Raw genomic sequence first — 17,706 nt, forward strand, 5'->3', positions numbered from 1 at the left:
AATAAAACCAGTTCTCTGCCTCAATCTAGTCAAATATAAAATGAGCTGCATTGTATGGTAACGGTATCTTTGCATCCGACAGACAGGTATGAATCGTGTTTCAAATACATTGATTGAAGAGATTCCCTCCCCGGTATAATTTTAGGAAAAAAATGCGATCCTCTTCTTATGAAGCATATTTCTTCATGACTCTTTTCTTGTTCTCATTGGGCACATAGCAATTCTGCTGTGGCTGATTGGTGATCTTTAAACGAAACGGTGTCTACGACGGGATCGATCGGCAGTCGATCGTCAACTGCTCAGAGCGGTCCACGGTGAGAGCGCCAGCAGTTGCACTCCTTTGCCGACACCTGAAACACGGTCCGCGTGTGTTGTTCTCGCGTGCTTGCGTGTGAGACTCGCGATACAGCGCCACCGGCATTATGCAATGCGCGCGATGACCGAACGCAATGGGGAAGAGAAGCCACGCGTTGCTCGCAATATGAAAACCAGCACGGTGCTTTCGGTTTCAGTCGAGCTCCAGCATCAGCCCCGTACGGACGGCTGCAGATCGCGATCGTGTTGTGATTTTTCGAAGTTTATACTATCGCCGTCCAAGTGAAAAAGGTTTAACTGCTTGAAAGGAAGTAGTATACGAGAAATCAAAGGTTTGTGTATAAATCGTTATAATGTGTTCAAAAAGTGTTACAAATATGTTTGTGGGAAATCTCATGAAAAGCTTATTTTCTACGGAGAGAACGGTTTAAAAAAATCCTTTTAAATTCACACAAATACTCTTTTTAAATCAAAGACTCTGCAGTGCAAAAAAATATAACGAGATGATAATCCAATGAGTTACCCTATTAGTGTGGACCCCATTTTTGGCACAATTCGTACAAGATCCAATCGCGTTAAGTAACAAAGCGCATATTGACTGGACGGAGAAAGGCGACCAGTGTGGTGGCAACCAGCAGTATTACGATGAATGCAAACATGCAAATAATAAGTGATCGTTCGCATCGGGGTGATCATGTAGCGTGAAGCAATCGTAAGGATGAGTAGGCTCGATGCGTGTGCGGTGTTTAATGCATGAGAACGCTCGTCCACTTGCTACTCGGTAATATCCTATCGGTGCAATCACTATCGATTTTATCAACACTATCAGCTGTAGCAAGCGGCATATTTTCCGAATTTTGTGTAGCCAAAGAAAAAAAGGCACCCATTCATCCGTTACACGTGTGCACGATCAGACAGCGGTAGGGGAAAGCGGCTTGTTTAAACAACGCGTTTGAATCCTATCGAAATGTTGCGGATATTTTTCAGGGTTGTCTCTTTTCCCAAGACGTGTTGTGGTTGGTGTTCGGTGTACACACACTCGAACGGAGTGAAGATGCTGTGAGAGCTGTGCGTTAGCTCATGCCGATGACTTAGCCAGATACGCAATCGTTGTGGTAGCTGGCGAAACTGACTGACATTGATTCGCGGTGGACCAATTCCGTGCCCGAACGAGCTGGCGCGAACATTCATTGCTTTACCAACAAACATATATGTTTTATCTACACTTCCGTTCACAGTCTGGTGCAACAGATCGGTCGCGTGAAATCGGTCCCGTCCTGGTCGGGACGTTCCTTAACGGTTAAGGAAGAAGTGGAAAGTTCTTAAAACCAAAAAAAAAACGAGAGAAAATCAGCAAGACGAATTAGACGAACGATGTACGCCTTCCGTGTGCTGATCCTGTCCCTCGTTTCCATCGGTGTACATTCCAGCTATGCTCTTCCACCAGCAACGTTCGGTGAAGCCTTGGCCAGTGCTGGCCAATTATCAAACAAACTGAAGGTAAGCTAAAATAAATCGGGAATACGGGAGAGCGCGCGGGCCGGTATCGATATGAAAGGTTCGTCGCTTGCTGACGCGTTGCTGTCTTTCGCTTTGAACCGTTCTAATAGCAGTAAATCCATATCACGTTGGATCGGTGAAACGTTTTTCAGACTTCAGAATATCGAAATGAAAATATAAACAAAAGCGAGAAAATCCTTTCGATCGTCTATTTTTAAGCAGTGCATCAGCTGAAACTAGAAACAATAGCTAGAAACAATCGCCAGACGTAAAGGTGCGAAGGCTTTCACCGGTCGACCCCGGGCCGGTGCATAGATCAGTGTTAGTGTTTGTTTACCATGCTTTCAAGCACGAAAGCCCTCTCCAATTAGCAGTTGGACGGTAAAAAGTGGGGAAAAATTGGACAATCGCGCACATTCCACACGAGTGTGCCACGTTTGAAATGTGGCATATTAATCTATGCTTTATTAGTGCCGCATGTTCATGGCCTTGTCACGTAGGGCTTCTAATTAATCCTCAACTTTGTCAATACACGTCCTTGTCCTTATGCTTTATCGTAATCCTTTACCAGCGGGCAATCATAAAAGAAAAATCCCCAAGCGCCAATTAGTCGCTTTCAACTGTTAGTTAGTATGAGAAAAAACGCTTTTTGTGGTTAAGTAGTATTGCGCGGGCGGGCTTCACATTCCGCCATACGAGGGAAATGGAACCCTCTTTGAACTTAAGCCCCCCAAACCAACAACAGGTCAACAGGTGGGATTCGAACCCGAACTCGAAGTCAAAACGATCGCAAAAGGGAGGAAGTTGGTGTCGTCTACATTTTTCGAACCCGTCCCGTAGTGAATCGCAACATATACAAAGTTCTTAACTTACTTTTGATTAATTTATTTTGTGTGCGAACACTCCTTATATAGTTCCATAGCAACAATTTGCAACAGTTTCTTAAAATATTATTATTTTTAGTTACTTATTTTCTATTTATTTAACGTGACTTAAATAATATCAATAAACGAAACCTTGAAGAACTGACGACGCAGCATAACAAGAATGGACAGGTTGGCGTTATGTTAAGAAAGTTTATGAGAAATATTTATGGTAAAAGTTTTATTTCTGCGTGTTGTGAGATGTTAAAAATGCTACATACAGCTTGTTGTGGAAAGTACCGTTTATGTGCACTTCACCAAGGGACCAAACTGTAACTTAAGTTCCCTTCCTTTCCCTAACTTCCCACACAAAAGCTCCTTATCAGTGTTGAATTGAAGTTTTTTTTGTACACATTTGACACGCAAATGTACACTCATTGAGTCACTAAAACATGAAACGCGCATTAGCGGCAAACACATTAGCGGTGATTCCACTGGAAATGAAGCAAATACTGCTAAAGAGCAATGAAGGAAGGCATCATTAACCACCCGTATGTACCGTACGCCGGTACTGTACCTTTTGGCATGTGTGAGCATTAAAAATTGACACACAAAATGGCAAACGAAAATGACACTGCTAGGCTTAACGAGCGTGAAACGTGACCTCCCGGCAAGTATCTCATCTTCTCCACTTTGCCACGGATGCGGAAAGAAAAGAAGGTCTTGGCCTTTTGGGGGCAGGGAAAAAACACAATCACTCAGTGGAAGTTCCTCTCACTGTTGTGTGCGGAATGGTAGTTATTGCAATGCATGATCGAAAGCAATAGTGAAATTGTTTGCGCCCATGGTCGAGCCATCAATCGGAGACAAACGGAGGGAAAGACAGAGGCCGAGCAAACGGAAAGAAATGAAGCAAACAGTTCCACGACACATGTATGACCTTCACCAATGGCAAGGTTATGACCGTTTAAGACCTTCGGTGGAGGTGGTACGTATACTTTGACTGTTAATTAATGCCTGCCCAGTCAACTGCCACGAAACGGCAGGTGGTGCATCGAAGGCTGTTTGGCATTACGCTACGATGCACCCGACCGTTGCAGATTAACGATTCCCCCCGCAAAGAGTAGTGAAATTGAGCGGTACTTTGATTCGCTAGAAATTGTACTTCAACAAACAGAGGAAGAACTCAAACCTTGTGTCTTGCTTAAGTAAACTTTTCACTTTTGTACCCTTTTGGCTCATTAGCTCTTTTGTTGCCAGCTTGGTGATTTTCTTGAATATCTGCAATCTTCTTGAAGATCTGATCGTTAAGTGAAGAATCATTTTTTGTCTTATCATAAGGCTTTAGAAGCTCAAATCTTCATACTATTATTGGAACACAGCCTTTAGCTTTCATGCATGACCAACTTAAATTTCCTAGCAATCGGAGGAACTTGTGCTGATGCACCTTAATTGAGACATTTTCCGCCCATAAATGGGAAATTGATAGAACTAGACAAAGTCGTATGCCCTTTACCGCAATTGGTACAAAATTGCACAATTTGTCTAAAGATCATTTAACCACCTTCAACACATTTTACCTTCCCAGGAAACGGCAGCATGGAAAACATTCACCGGTATCGCACGTGACTCCGACTCGATCAACTCGCTCGTACGGATCATACCGCGCACGACGATGGGGTTCGTGCGTGATGTGGTGAGTTCGTTCAAGCGCGAGTCCCGTGCCATCATACTCACCAAAAACGGTGCACTGGAGGGCCGGCTGCAGCAGGTGAAGGGTGGTGGTTCCGGTTCGTTTTACGCGTTCAAAGGCATCCGGTACGGGCAACCGCCGATCGGTGAGCGCCGGTTCCGGGCTCCACTGCCGGAGGAACCGTGGAAAGGGATACGCAGTGCAACACGCGAAGGTTCCGTCTGTCCGCATCGCAACATGATACTGGACAACTTTAAGGGTAATGAGGATTGTCTGTTTCTGAACGTTTATTCGCCGGAGCTCCCGATCGGTGAGGATAATCCACAGCTGCCGGTAATGGTGTGGATCCATGGTGGCGCATTTTCGTTCGGTTCGGGCAATGCGTTCCTGTACGGACCGGACTATCTCGTACCGAACGGAGTGGTGCTGGTGACGTTCAACTATCGTCTCGGACCGCTCGGATTCCTGAGCGTGGGTCGGGATGCACCGGGCAATGCGGGCATTAAGGATCAGGTGCTGGCGCTTCGTTGGGTGCAGGAAAACATAGCCGCCTTCGGTGGCAATCCTGAGGATGTGACCATCTTCGGACAGTCGGCCGGTTCCGTATCGGTACAGCTGCTCACACTGTCCCCACTATCGAAGGGACTCTTTCACAAAGCGATCGCCCATAGCGGTTCGGTGCTGAACCCGTGGGCCATCGCGCGTGATACCAAAGATCGTGCATTTAAGCTTGCCCAACAGCTGGGTATTCGGACGAACGATACCGGCGAGCTGTTGGAGCAGTTGCGCCGTACCAGTCCGCAGAAGATTGTCGATGCCGCGCTTAAAACGCTCACCGCGGAAGATGTGCGTCGAAGCATTGGGTTACCGTTCGTGCCATCGCTGGAAGACTGGACCGGTGAGGATGCCTCGGACGAGGAACCGCTTATCGTGGAGGAACCGCTGGCACTGCTGAAGAGTGGCCGGTACCATCACGTGCCGGTGATCGTCGGGTTTAATTCGCACGAAGCGATGCTGTTTATGCGACGTAAGCTTGTAGCCGCGGCTAAGCGATGTTACACGTGTTTAACGAGTTTTTCTTCTTGGGAATGCAGGATTGCGCAAGGATCCAAATTTGCTGCAAACGCTCGACGGAGACTTTGAGCGACTGATACCATTGAATCTGCAGCTGGATCGTGAATCGGACGAGGGGAAGAAATTTGCGGCACGAATGAAGCGATTCTACATGGGCGAAAAGCGTGTCTCGAACGAAACTATTCAGGAGATGATGAATGTAAGTGTTTTATAGTGATCAAATCAAGTCAAGTGGATGCTTTTTTCTCAACATTTTTGTCTTTCTTTCTTTCGGTGTACAAATAGCTCATGTCGGATGTAATGTTCCTGCACGGTATTACCGATTATGCCCGATTGCATGCGTCCCATAATGGGCTCAACTCAACGTGGATCTATCGGTTCGCGTACGACGGTGCACTAGGGATCTACAAGCGGATATTGGGCATTGATTGGCCCGGTGCCTGTCACGGTGATGAGCTCGGATATCTGTTCCACTTCGGTGTGCTTAACCTGCGGCTAGATAACACCTCACCGGAGCTGCAGGTGATGCATAAGATGACCCGCATGTGGTCCAACTTTGCCAAGTACGGGTAAGTACTGCGAACGCGCTATGAAGACACACTAAGTGGTGTGATACAAAGGCAATTTTGTCGCCCAGTTGATGGAGAAAACAACAAACCTACAGACGCCCTGGGACAGTGCGATTTCGTACGGTGCACGGCTCTTATCGTTTGTGTCAAGCTGTGTGTGAAAGGAAGCTTTCGACAATCCTGTCCCAACGGTGCGCTCATCGTTGCCATCTTTCGCAGTCCCATCTTATTTTTTGGTTTTGTTTTTGTGGCCAAACTGCTTTTATTACAGTGTGGTAAAACGGTTTCGCTGGAATTTGATTATGCAACATTTCCACTGCTTTTATCTTTGCCTTTTTTGTTGCGTCTGAAGACACCTCTAACGATGGTGCCACGTTAGCGAACCGTTAGGACACTGTCGCATACTAATCAACGGTTTTGTATCGGGAGATCATGGGGTGATGGTGAGCCAACACATCTTGGAAGCAGGGTCAAGGTTGGAAGTCTGCCGACAGTAACCCAAAAAAAAAACAGAATACTGTTATGCTCAAGGTTATTGTACCTTCTTATGGTGTGCATTAGAGATGTGCAAAGTGAGTAAGAGTGAGATAGTGAGATTGGAACGTTGTATTGAACGAGTTTCTTTCACTCACCACGAGGAATTTTAGTGACTCTTTTTTCACTTACTCACTCATGAGTGTAAGCATGTAGCCGTCCGTGGTGAGTCGAGTCGCAAAAAGAGTAAATGCATGAGTTGAATCGAAAATATGGGAGTGAGTTGAAAAAAAACGAGGCGAAACGAAATGTTTGAAACACATGAGTTGAAACGGAATGCTTGTGTACAATACCCAAACTAGCAAAATGAATATACTGCTCGCTCTGTATAGAAAAAAATAGTATAAATATGAAAATTTCCAGAAGCTATAGCCTTACTTTTTTGCGTAATTTTGCAAAATTTTATAAGTTGATTTATTTTAATGCCAATTGGCTGAAATAAGTTTCTTTTCACTCAAATAGTGCTTTGAATAAAAAAAAAGAATAAAAAATTATACCAAAAATTAAAAATTTAAAAAAAATTGAAAATTTCCTAAGTCTATAGCCTTACCTTTTTTTTGAATAATTTTGCAAAAAAATTTAAATTGATTTATTTTAATGCCAATTGGCTGAAAAAAGTTTCTTTTCACTCAAATAATGCTTTGAATAAAAAAATATAAAAAATTATAAAAAAAAATCAAAAATTAAAAAAAATTGAAAATTTCCTAAGTCTATAGCCTTACCTTTTTTTTTGAGTAATTTTGCAAAATTTTATAAATTGATTTATTTTAATGCCAATTGGCTGAAATAAGTTTCTTTTCACTGAAATAATGCTTTGAATAAAAAAAGAATAAAAAACTATACAAAAAATTAAAAAATTAAAAAATTTGAAAATTTCCTAAGGTCCTAACCCTCCTAGTCCTCTTAGGCCTTATAAATGACTTATACATTTATGCGGGGTTTTTTTGTGACTCCGAAATGAGTCGTTAAACGAGCTGACTCCTAATAACGACTCATTCACTCTGAGTTGACTCACTAAAAAGAGTTGTTATTCTCATCTCTAGTGTGCTTTGATAAGCACCCGAACATCAGTGGTTGAAGTTTAGCAGAGTAATAAACTGAAACGGATACTGCCATTTTTGGCATTTTTGGTTGTAAAATTTGATAACTTGTGAATTTTGAAATCACATTAGATTTCTTTTATCATTGGTATGAAAACATCAATTTTTTTTTCACGTAATGCAATAAATCGCTAATAATATGGAGATGAAACGGTGGAGGGGAGCAAATCGCTGTTTAGCAGCCCTCGCTGTCAACGGTTTAATGAACCATGCACAGGTAACCTCATTCGTTGACCCTCTTCTGTCCCAATTGGCTATTATTTTCTGCTCTTCGCTACACACCGTACAACTTTTGTTTAATGCTCGTAAATTGTACCGGCCCTTTCGCGTAATCAAGCCCTTTTTACTGCTCTTTACCATCTCGTACCACGTGACCCAATTTTTTGGGGACAGCCGAAAAGCTGAACTCAAACCCGGTGTTGTCGGTAAACTATTCCGGTGCGTCTTCATTCACACGATTACCTTTTGGTTTTACTCAATGCAATGAAGCAGTTGGGCGCCGCAACATCACTCGTAGCGTTGGCCAATCGAAAGTAGATAAAAAATGTCCACATTTGTGATAACTTATTTGATATTTTTTCATTATTTTTGCTTATAAATAAGGTGGCGTTCGAAGAGGATGAGTCTAAAGGGTAAACTACCTTACATTTTTAGCTTACCAATATTAATGCAGTCAAGAGCATATTTTATTGCACATATTTTTGTCAACAGGATGCAACCAGCAATCACTTGACACAAATGCTTTTGAAAATGCAAATGTGAATATGTACAGAGTGCCGGGTTTTATTGAACCAATCCCGCCATTCCATTTTGGTGATCTTATATAATTTTTTTAATCACTTTTGCGGTCAACTCAAAACTTATAATTAAAAATTATAGTTTTCGTTGCATGTGGTACTAAAAAAAGCGACAGTTTTTGTTGTTTTTTGTATCTCTCACTTCCTTTAAATATATGGAACAATATATGGTCATCAGGAAAATTTAATTAAGGAATGCCTCTTTAACATTGGCGAATTTCTTTTCGTTTTCAAACCTAAACAATTCAAACCTAAGCGTCAAAATTAAGTAAAATAGCTCAAACGTTACCTAAAATTCAAATCTAAATTTACTAACGCGATCGTATACTTTAAAAATCCCACTCCACGTATGCCTGTCCTAACGCTTGTAAGTGCTGGACAGTGCGCTGTGCAATACCGGCTCTGGCACGCGATCAATAAGCTTACAACAATTTGAAAGCTTGACAAGAGGCTGCTTTTCATTGCACACGTGCCACTGTGTACTCGGACTTGGCACCTAGAGAAGGAAAATACCAAAACACCAACGGTCTTAAAAGGTGCGTGCGCGAAGAAGTTATGCAAAAACCGAACAACAATAACCATGAGAAACAAACACATTTATGCTTACGCTATTAGTGAAGCTGCTCAAGATAACTACCACCGGACAGATTGGCGTTGATGTAGTGTTTGTGGAGCCTGCTCCAAAATTGGGGAACATGCGCTGGGAATCATAAAAAAAAATCGAACTATTCGACTATGGCTTGCATGCACATCAGCCTCCTGAACGGTAACCCGTGGCCAAACCCGTGGCCATGCTATGTGCGGCATGCAGAAAATGGGCTGGTTTGTTTGGTTTTGTTTCGCATTTCCTTATGTAATGCTTTTTACAAACCGCACCGTTCGGCATCGATCGCGCGCTGCACGCGGTGGTTCGCGAAAAAGACGCTCATCGGTACGTTGGAAAAACTCGATTCCCTCTGCCGCGCGAATGAACCGGCTTTCCTTCGCCATTTTGCAGCACAACAGTCGCCCTCGAACCGTGCCACCTATGGGCGTTACAAGGCACACCGTCTGGGACTGAGTCGGCATGGCGCGATCCATACCCAGCATAAATCCATTTACCGTCCAATTGTAACCTCTGCAGGCGTCGCCTTTTTTTCTTCTTGAAACGATTCAAAGACAACGCGAGTGATAACTTGGTTCCGAAATGCGTTCCTCTCTTCTACACCCATCCAAACGACCCTTTCGGTGATCGAGCCTTTTGCAGTGATCTTGAACTGCTCCGTTGCGCCGGCAGCAAAAGCGGGTGCAGCAATAGTTTAAACGCTTTTCGGAGGGTGTTATTTCCAAACCTGGTGTACAATGGGAAAATTTGCACATCGCTGCAGCTGCTGGTGCTGCAGTTAGCACGTGCTTGGCGGTTAGTAATGTTTTACAGGTAGAAAGTTTAGCACGGCAACTAAATCGCAATCGCTAATAGAGCAATGCCGGCTAATTAACCATTCGCTGCACCTGCCTGCCGGGATGGATGCCGGTAGGTAATAATGTCAAAAAATCAACTAAAGCAATACAAAATCAATCAGCCACCAAAGGCGACGGTTCAGCGGCAGTGGAAGTTTGCAAAAAGATGACTGGTGTGTCCATATGTAGGGAGTAGCGCAAGATGACCGCGGTCGATGGCACGTCAAATGGACCAAGGCATCGTGACGTTCCCCAACAAGGGCTTGATTGATGACCGTTACGAATCAGCAGGTGTCCATTAGCAGGCACATAAGGCGGTTGGATGATTTACTAGCTTTAATTAGGAAGGTGTGCCCATTCTGTGTTTAGGCATTTGCAATGCTGTGAAGTTTTATTGAATAGCCGATGTCCTTAGAACACACAATGTAACAGATGACATTATGCATTATCAAGAAAACTAATTAAACTTTAACATTTATCCGTACAGCAGTTATTACATCTTCTTATTATCATCCAATTCACAGAAATCCCACACCCTTTGGAGAAGATGAACTGGTGCTAGGCATTAACTGGCCGTCGGTTATACCGAACACGATGACCGAGCTACCCTACCTGGACATTACCGGGACGCTCGAGAGCAAAACGAACCCCGAAGCGGTACGGCTACAGTTCTGGGATGAAGCTTTTACCAAGTACAATGGCAATTTGTTGTAATACAACGTGACAGTACAACAAACCGGAGTCGTAGATCGTAGATCAGTTTAGTGTACTGTGTGGGTGCTCCGACTCTGGAATGCAATCAGTTTTTTTTCCTGAGCCGGTATAGCTTTAGTGAATTGTTTAAGCCATAGGAACAGAAATGTTTTGGTATTAGGATCGTTTCATACCTAGCTGAAGGAGGGCAACTAGTAGACGTGTTTGCTACTGAAATGATACATTATGGGTACATTTCTTTTGAGCTGTAGTTTAGTAAGTGTTGCTATTTGCTTTTATCTTGAATGGATGTAGTTGATGTTATGTTTTGTTTCCCATTCTACAAAGTAAGTAAGCTAAACTAGGGTAAAAAATAGACAAATTTTTGGACTTTTCTATCGAGGACTGAATGCTTAAAAGTGAATTATTACAAACAAATAAACCGATATAAAAACACGAATCGATCTTATTGAATATTTCATTATCGACCCTTTTCCCGCTGATCGATCTCCGACACGTACCTCCTTCCCCTCTTCGCTCGTCTTTATTCTCGTACATAGGATCATCCTGCTCCGCTTACATAAAGTCAAAGAAACCCATAAAAACAACGTAAAACTTCTCGTGGTTGGAGTTCCACAAAAGAAAGTGAAATCTTGTTTGATTTAGCAGATGGACAATGATTTGAAAATATTTAACTACCTAGAGTGTCTTTATGATTTTATAAACAAATAAACAATATTAAAACACACGTTCACATTCTCGGCTAGCGAGCGCACGTGTGCCGTTCAAATATTTCCTTCTTTCATTAGCAGAGTTTTTTCACTGGGGTATATAAGCCGAAGTGCGATGAGTTCATCCGAAGTTTGACAATCAGATGATCCGATACGAAACTGTCAAAATACAGATTTGCCTGTGTGTTGGTAAGCAGGTCTCGCTCTTTGTACAATCTGCTTCAAAATAAGCAAATATTTGCACAAAGCGCAATAGGTAAACGAATGTGATCGCAAACGTTTAAAATCTGCTAATACATCGTACCGCCGATAGCAGAATATGGCAGACGAGCGTAATTTCCGTTCAACCTACTACGAAAAGGTTGGCTGCCGAGGAGTGGAAGAACGGAAATCATTAGAAATTCTACTGAAAGAGAAACCCCTTAACCTGACCAAGCTGACACAGTTCTGTATTCGGTTCACAGTGCCGAAAATACATCGTACCGTGCTATGGAATTCGTTGCTTGGTAAGTATCACAAATCTCAGCAGTTAATCAGATAATCTTCATGCGACGTATTTTGTTAAAACCGGTTACTTCCTTTAGGCGTTACACCGGTATATGATAAATCCCGGGACTACGTGATGGAGCAACGGGTAGCCGTGTATAACGATCTTCTGAAAGCACTCAAAACAATGCGAATAGTCGATGAGAACACTCCAACCTCTAGGGTACTGTATGCAATGTGGCTGCTGGAGAAAAAACAACTGTATCTGGGCCGTGACATTACTGTAAGTATGTCCCCATTATGCAACATAATCCGACCAATGGATAAATTAATTAGGATCAAACGCGTTCTATTCTCAGCAAGAAAGCCATTTCTGCAACATCACAAAGGTTCTGTTAGAAATTTTCGATAATGACATCGAAACGTACTGGATGGCGAAAAGTTTGTACGATTACTCCGAGGAGGTATCCTTGGAAATGGGCAAACTTTCCGATCTGACCTACACAATTCTGGAAAAGGAAGATAATGGGTTGTACATCCATTTAAAGTCCTGTGATATGTTAACCGCACTGCCACTGTCCGACTGGTACAGATCATTCTTTGCCGGTGTATTATCGGAGCCGGCATTGATCCGCATATGGGATAAGATATGTGGCGGAGCGATTAAAATTGTGGTTTTTGTGATGATCGAAATACTTCGCATGCTGCGCCGACGGGTACTCCGTTGTGTGGATCGAAAAAGTCTCTTCGAATGCATCGACAGTGTAAGTTACGTTTGTGTGTCATTGCGCCTTGAAACGGGCAGACTGATTAAATGTTCTTCTCTTACTCTCAGATAAAGAACGAACAGGAAACGGCCGACATGATCGTTAACGGGGCGATTGAGCTGTGGCAGCAAAATAAGGGCCACGAATATATCCCACAGTCAAAGGTAAAAACACTCAGTTAGTCAGCGAAGATGTGCAAACACTCTGAAAGAGAGTCTACTCGATTGAAAGCGCACTATGTTAATGTTTTATTTTTAAGATACCTTTTGTGTTGTTCAAAGTAAACCCTGTACTTTTGTATAAGGAGATAAGATATAAACTAATAACTGTTACTCATACCTTCTGACTATTCATTTGTTCACGATGCAACTGGTCCATTTCGATCTGTTTGACGCGTGTGTAGAATGCCGAACCAAGCAACACGACCACGTTCGATGTCCACCAAAGGAATGATTTTGTTTCCTGGTACCAGGACGTCGCTATGACTGTTTGAGCGCACGCTTTAGCCGTACCGGAGATGTTATGCGTAAGCGGCGAGGTAACCTTTATCTGCAGGGTCGTTACAAACCCAATGGCGAAACCGAAAATGCCTCCAATTGTCATGACACCCCAAAACCAAGCCTCAGCCAAGTGTTCATAGTTCAACACTTCCTGCACCTCCCCGTTGATGATCATCAATGGAATGAAAAGTACCGCAGAGTAGACATTGTTGTAGTAGCTTAGCAACCACACTTCTTGGTTTACGTGCTGCAGTGTGCGCTTTGTGTAGATCGAATACAGCGAAAGGCTCAACGAACCAAGCACACCGAATATTGTACCGACCAGCGAAAATGATTCTGTTAAACTTTCCTGATCGACACCGATCCAAAATCCGGCCACAATCAGCACACAACACAGAACCGCTTTGGTGCTCGTTTTCTGCCCCAACAAGCCGTACGTCAATAGCACGTTGAAGACGGTCGTCAACGAACGACCCACGTAGTAGAAGGCTACCCCGACGTACTTTAGGCATAGATTGTTCGTTGCTATCATTGCCGTGAATAGGATGGACAATGGGATCACCTTGCGGAAAGTTTCCCGATCGAAGGGATTACCGTCGGGAAAGCTGACGATGCGTGGATATCGCTTGCTGAGCATGCTCATTGTGAAACATATTGACGATGAAGTTAGCACTTGAAACCACGTCACAAATAGCGGCGCATCGAGCTTTAACCCACTCAAAAGTGCTTTGTTCACAAACACCGTCAGAATGGAAATGATCCTATAACAAGAAATCGCATTAATTCCGTACCACAATAGCGCAACGTTGTTGCGCTGCGTTGACTCACCAATAGGCCGCAACCACCACTCCTATCCGGATGTATTTTGTGAACAAATTTTCCTTTTCCAATGGTTGATACATTGCTAATTGCTGTTTTAGAACCACCTGAAGCTAACTATCATCGTTTTACGAAACTATCTCATTAACTCTTATCGATACAACGACCGTATCTGCCTAGTTCTATTGGTTGCTGGCTTGTAGGGGGGATTGTTTTTTTGCTGCCTGGTTTTGTTTACATATGCTAACGCTGACAGCTGTCAAATCGAACCGGTTATCGTAAAAAAAATGTAAACAATAGCAAGCAAGACCCCAAAAACGTGGAAGGCTTCATAAGTTTGTGCCGCGATTTTTAATGAAAACTTAAAAATGTCCATTCAATTGGGTAAACTATGCTCTCGCATCATAGAACAGCATTTCGGTGAAGTAGTGCGAACAGTGGTGGACGATCTGTTCGCTTCGATCGCGAAACCACTGTCGCAAATAATTCGCTCAACGGGATTGACCAAATCGGAGGTAAGTTAGCACGATACAGATATTCCTTCAATGTTCTCAAATAATGTAACGATCATATCGTTTTAGGTATGCAAATCGTTGGCCATATTGATCAAATTCAACATGGTTGCGTTTGAGTTGAACAAAGCTCGCACGCTGTACGAGTATCGCTTACACCAAGATCGTATAGTGATGATATTGCGCTACCCTCGCTACGTGCACCTAATACAGACAAAATTTGGCCACGAATCGGCCGTGTTGATGGAAGAACTGCTACGGTCAGGTACCCAGACAGCATCGTACATTATCGTCAAATCGATGTCGAACGTTGACATCAAGGATCACAATACGCTAGCGTTGCTGAGAGACAAATTCGTCGACTTAGCCAATGAACACTACATCATTCGGGCGCCCGTACCGATTGCCGGCGATGGTAGTGGTGAATTGATGGAACTTTGTCACGACATTACCAATCCATTCGTGATGCCGGAGCTGGATTTGCGAATTTTGAAGGATTTTCACGATGGCAAAGCTACCAAAGCGCCCGACGATAGCGTACATTGGCTTGTGAACGTGGAACAGTTTCATATCGATTTCCGTAACACGATCATGGTTACAGCTATCGAGCGGCTCATTGATAGCAATGCGGGCGAATGCATGAAGTTCTTGCTTCAGCTGATGCGGGAACGCACGAACCCTTGGGAAGCGGTTTCGAACCCGATCGCGCTCGTAGACCTAAGGCAGCGCTGCGAGAGAAAGTCTCAGAATGTTGAAATGCTACGCTACCTCGATCAGTACATCTCCGTGATGGAATCGAATGATTACTTATCCAAGTTCGACACCAAGGGTGGCGGTCAGTTTACGGTAAATGTGAAGAAAATCTTCGAACAGCTGACGTGGGCTTGCATTGAGAATATCATCGTTGAAAAGTATGGCTCGAAAGCGGCCCGAATCTTCCGCGTGATCCGCATGAAGAAATACGTCGAGCAGGAGGATATCCAAAAGGAAGCTATGGTGCCTGCGAAGGAAGCAAAACAGTTAACGTACAAATTGCTCGAAGAGAATTTTCTACAAATTCAAACGTTCCGCAAACCGGGCGGTGGAAACGCAGGTGCGCCAAAGTCTTTCTTTCTGTTTTACGTTAACCAGTCGCAGATAGTCTCGATGCTGTTAGAACTGAGCTACAAGGCGTTGTACAATTCGATCACCCGCTTAACGCACGATAAGACCGTAAACAAGCGATTGATTGAAAAGAGCCAACGATTGGAAAGCATCGTAGAGACGATGAAGGAACGCGGCGAATCGGATGCGTATATTAGCGAAATCCTGGAAACGCTCACACCTCCGGAGCAGGAAATACTGGCAAAGGTAAAGCTACGCGTTAAGAGCCTTTACAGTGCGGAAATCGGAATAGACGAGACCATCTTCATGCTGAAACTGTATCAACAATATCAGAAATAAAACAAAATCTGCATCAAAGGAAATTTTCTTTTATTTTTGTAAATGAAGTAGTACGTTTTTTCTTATAAACGCATGATCAACCTAAGCGGAAAGGCGATCACGTTCATGTTGCTCCCATTTGGTAAGTGGTCCATGATCATTGCGGAACTGGACACCACATCCGTCCTGTACCAGGCGGCCTGCATCGGTGTGTTGCTGATACACGTCGCGGTCGTACTTGGTGAAGCCCCACTTCTTGGAGACGAAGATCTTCTGGCGACCCGGGAACTTGAACTTGGCACGACGCAGCGCCTCGATAACCTGCGGCTTGAAGCGGTCACTCGAGCGTACCGACATGATCGGCTGCCCAATGTTTACGCGTGCAACCGTACCTTGCGGTTTGCCGAAAGCACCACGCATTCCTGTTTGAAGGCTATTGCAGGGCGCGTATGAAAAAGAAACAAAAACAAAAAAAAAGCGAGTTAATGCTAGTGGAGTACAAATTGTACATATGCGGGAAGGCGAATTGAAAAGTAAAATTCAGTAATTGTCAACGTGATAAAAAGGGTAATCATTGGGAATTTCATAACCCAATGCTCTGAAAATGGCAATATCATCATCGGAAGGTTGCAGGAGCAGGTGATTTTTGCACACCCAGCGAATCAGCACTTACCGATCGGCTCCGGCACAGGACAACATCTTGTTGATGCGAATAACGTGGAACGGGTGCAGACGCATACGGATGTGGAACTGATCCTTACCGCAGAACTTCACCAGATACTTGTTGCAGCAGATACGACCCGCTTCGAGCGCCTCCGAGCTGAGCTGTTCATACTCATCGGACACAAGATGCACGCAGAGTGGGAAATCTTCCACCGACGCCTTCTTGCGGCCCAAATCGAAGATACGGATTTTGGGATCCGGAACACCGCGACAGAAGCGGGATTTCGGGTACGGTTTGTTTTTACAATAACGATAACATCTTGCCGGTCGGCGACCCATTTTGCGATACACACGTGTGAATCGTCCGACGATCCAAGAAAAAGAGACAAGCACGTCAAATAGACTTCAAATTGTGTGTTGATGGATGAATAGGCAGGCTGGTTCAGCGGAAACTTCATTCTTCCCATTCATGCCATCTTGACAGTTGGGACCAACGCAAATTACGGAGGGCCAAAATAATGCGATATTTTAATTTGAATCTTGAAGAAAATTATCAATATATAATGGTTTTATGTACACAAAACATTTAAGTTAATTGTTGTTGCTGTTTCGGATAGGAGGAAGTTTTTGTTTGCCTTCACATCGGACTGGGAAGTTCACATTTTGAGAAATATTTCGTCTGAAATTTTAAAGGCTATAGATGTTGCAAATGGAAGCCATCCTGCTATCTCGACTGCATTTTTGCAGTGTTTAGTGGAAAAATTCCTGAAATAAAATGAGAAATACCAAGCAGCAAAAAAAAAAGTATCCAAACAAGTTCGATTTCGAAAATTATCCAAATCTGTGGTTCGAACATAAATTTGAAACTGTCGAACATTGCATGCGCTGTCAACGCAACGTCACCACTTTTTTATCAACTGTTGGTCAAGAGAAAAAAGAAGCAAAATTGCTGGAATTGGTGCTGGTGTTAATTGTTTCCCCGGTGTTTTCTTGGTTCGGCCCGTGGAGACTCCGCGGTTTGTCGCAAAATGTCTCTGTAACAACAGCTATTAGCAACCGATTCGGACTGCCACAGAGTCCTCCTTCATTAGCTTTCAGCTAAAGACAAGTTTTAGTCGTTTTGTGTGGGCTTTTTTTTCTCTGTTCGTTGTTCCTTCCCCGGTTTCCCTAGACCTAGGTAGCCGTGGTGGCGTGTGTGTGTGTAGGTGTGCGTGAATCCGCGCCGTGA

At 43.6% G+C, this 17,706-nt stretch overlaps 5 protein-coding genes across 5 annotated transcripts; 3 read left to right on the forward strand and 2 right to left on the reverse strand.

Annotated features, from left to right (window-relative positions):
* The first annotated feature begins 295 nt into the window (after window positions 1-295).
* LOC125764998 (juvenile hormone esterase) lies at window positions 296-11,083 on the forward strand. Its single transcript, XM_049429810.1, has 6 exons — window positions 296-647; window positions 1,554-1,815; window positions 4,267-5,398; window positions 5,466-5,644; window positions 5,731-6,014; window positions 10,410-11,083. Exons 2-6 carry the CDS (start codon window positions 1,690-1,692, stop codon window positions 10,597-10,599), a joined length of 1,911 nt encoding a protein of 636 aa, XP_049285767.1. The 5' UTR covers window positions 296-647; window positions 1,554-1,689; the 3' UTR covers window positions 10,600-11,083.
* A 393-nt stretch (window positions 11,084-11,476) lies between these two features.
* LOC125765116 (TBC1 domain family member 7) lies at window positions 11,477-12,898 on the forward strand. Its single transcript, XM_049429999.1, has 4 exons — window positions 11,477-11,815; window positions 11,894-12,078; window positions 12,155-12,559; window positions 12,631-12,898. Exons 1-4 carry the CDS (start codon window positions 11,629-11,631, stop codon window positions 12,742-12,744), a joined length of 891 nt encoding a protein of 296 aa, XP_049285956.1. The 5' UTR covers window positions 11,477-11,628; the 3' UTR covers window positions 12,745-12,898.
* Window positions 12,787-14,083, reverse strand: LOC125765105 (GDP-fucose transporter 1). The gene is made up of 2 exons (XM_049429984.1): window positions 13,891-14,083; window positions 12,787-13,823 (listed from the first exon to the last, which is right to left on the reverse strand). The coding sequence occupies exons 1-2, from the start codon at window positions 13,962-13,964 to the stop codon at window positions 12,896-12,898; spliced, it is 1,002 nt and encodes a 333-aa protein (XP_049285941.1). The 5' UTR covers window positions 13,965-14,083; the 3' UTR covers window positions 12,787-12,895.
* Window positions 14,084-14,093: 10 nt separating this feature from the next.
* On the forward strand, window positions 14,094-15,874 carry LOC125765043 (DNA-directed RNA polymerase III subunit RPC3). Its single transcript, XM_049429900.1, has 2 exons — window positions 14,094-14,396; window positions 14,463-15,874. Exons 1-2 carry the CDS (start codon window positions 14,250-14,252, stop codon window positions 15,834-15,836), a joined length of 1,521 nt encoding a protein of 506 aa, XP_049285857.1. The 5' UTR covers window positions 14,094-14,249; the 3' UTR covers window positions 15,837-15,874.
* On the reverse strand, window positions 15,846-16,867 carry LOC125765151 (60S ribosomal protein L10-like). Its single transcript, XM_049430052.1, has 2 exons — window positions 16,489-16,867; window positions 15,846-16,248 (listed from the first exon to the last, which is right to left on the reverse strand). Exons 1-2 carry the CDS (start codon window positions 16,815-16,817, stop codon window positions 15,918-15,920), a joined length of 660 nt encoding a protein of 219 aa, XP_049286009.1. The 5' UTR covers window positions 16,818-16,867; the 3' UTR covers window positions 15,846-15,917.
* Between the last annotated feature and the right edge of the window lie 839 nt (window positions 16,868-17,706).

Source organism: Anopheles funestus, chromosome 2RL (assembly GCF_943734845.2).
Source record: "Anopheles funestus chromosome 2RL, idAnoFuneDA-416_04, whole genome shotgun sequence".
NCBI classification, from domain to species: Eukaryota; Metazoa; Arthropoda; class Insecta; order Diptera; family Culicidae; genus Anopheles; species Anopheles funestus.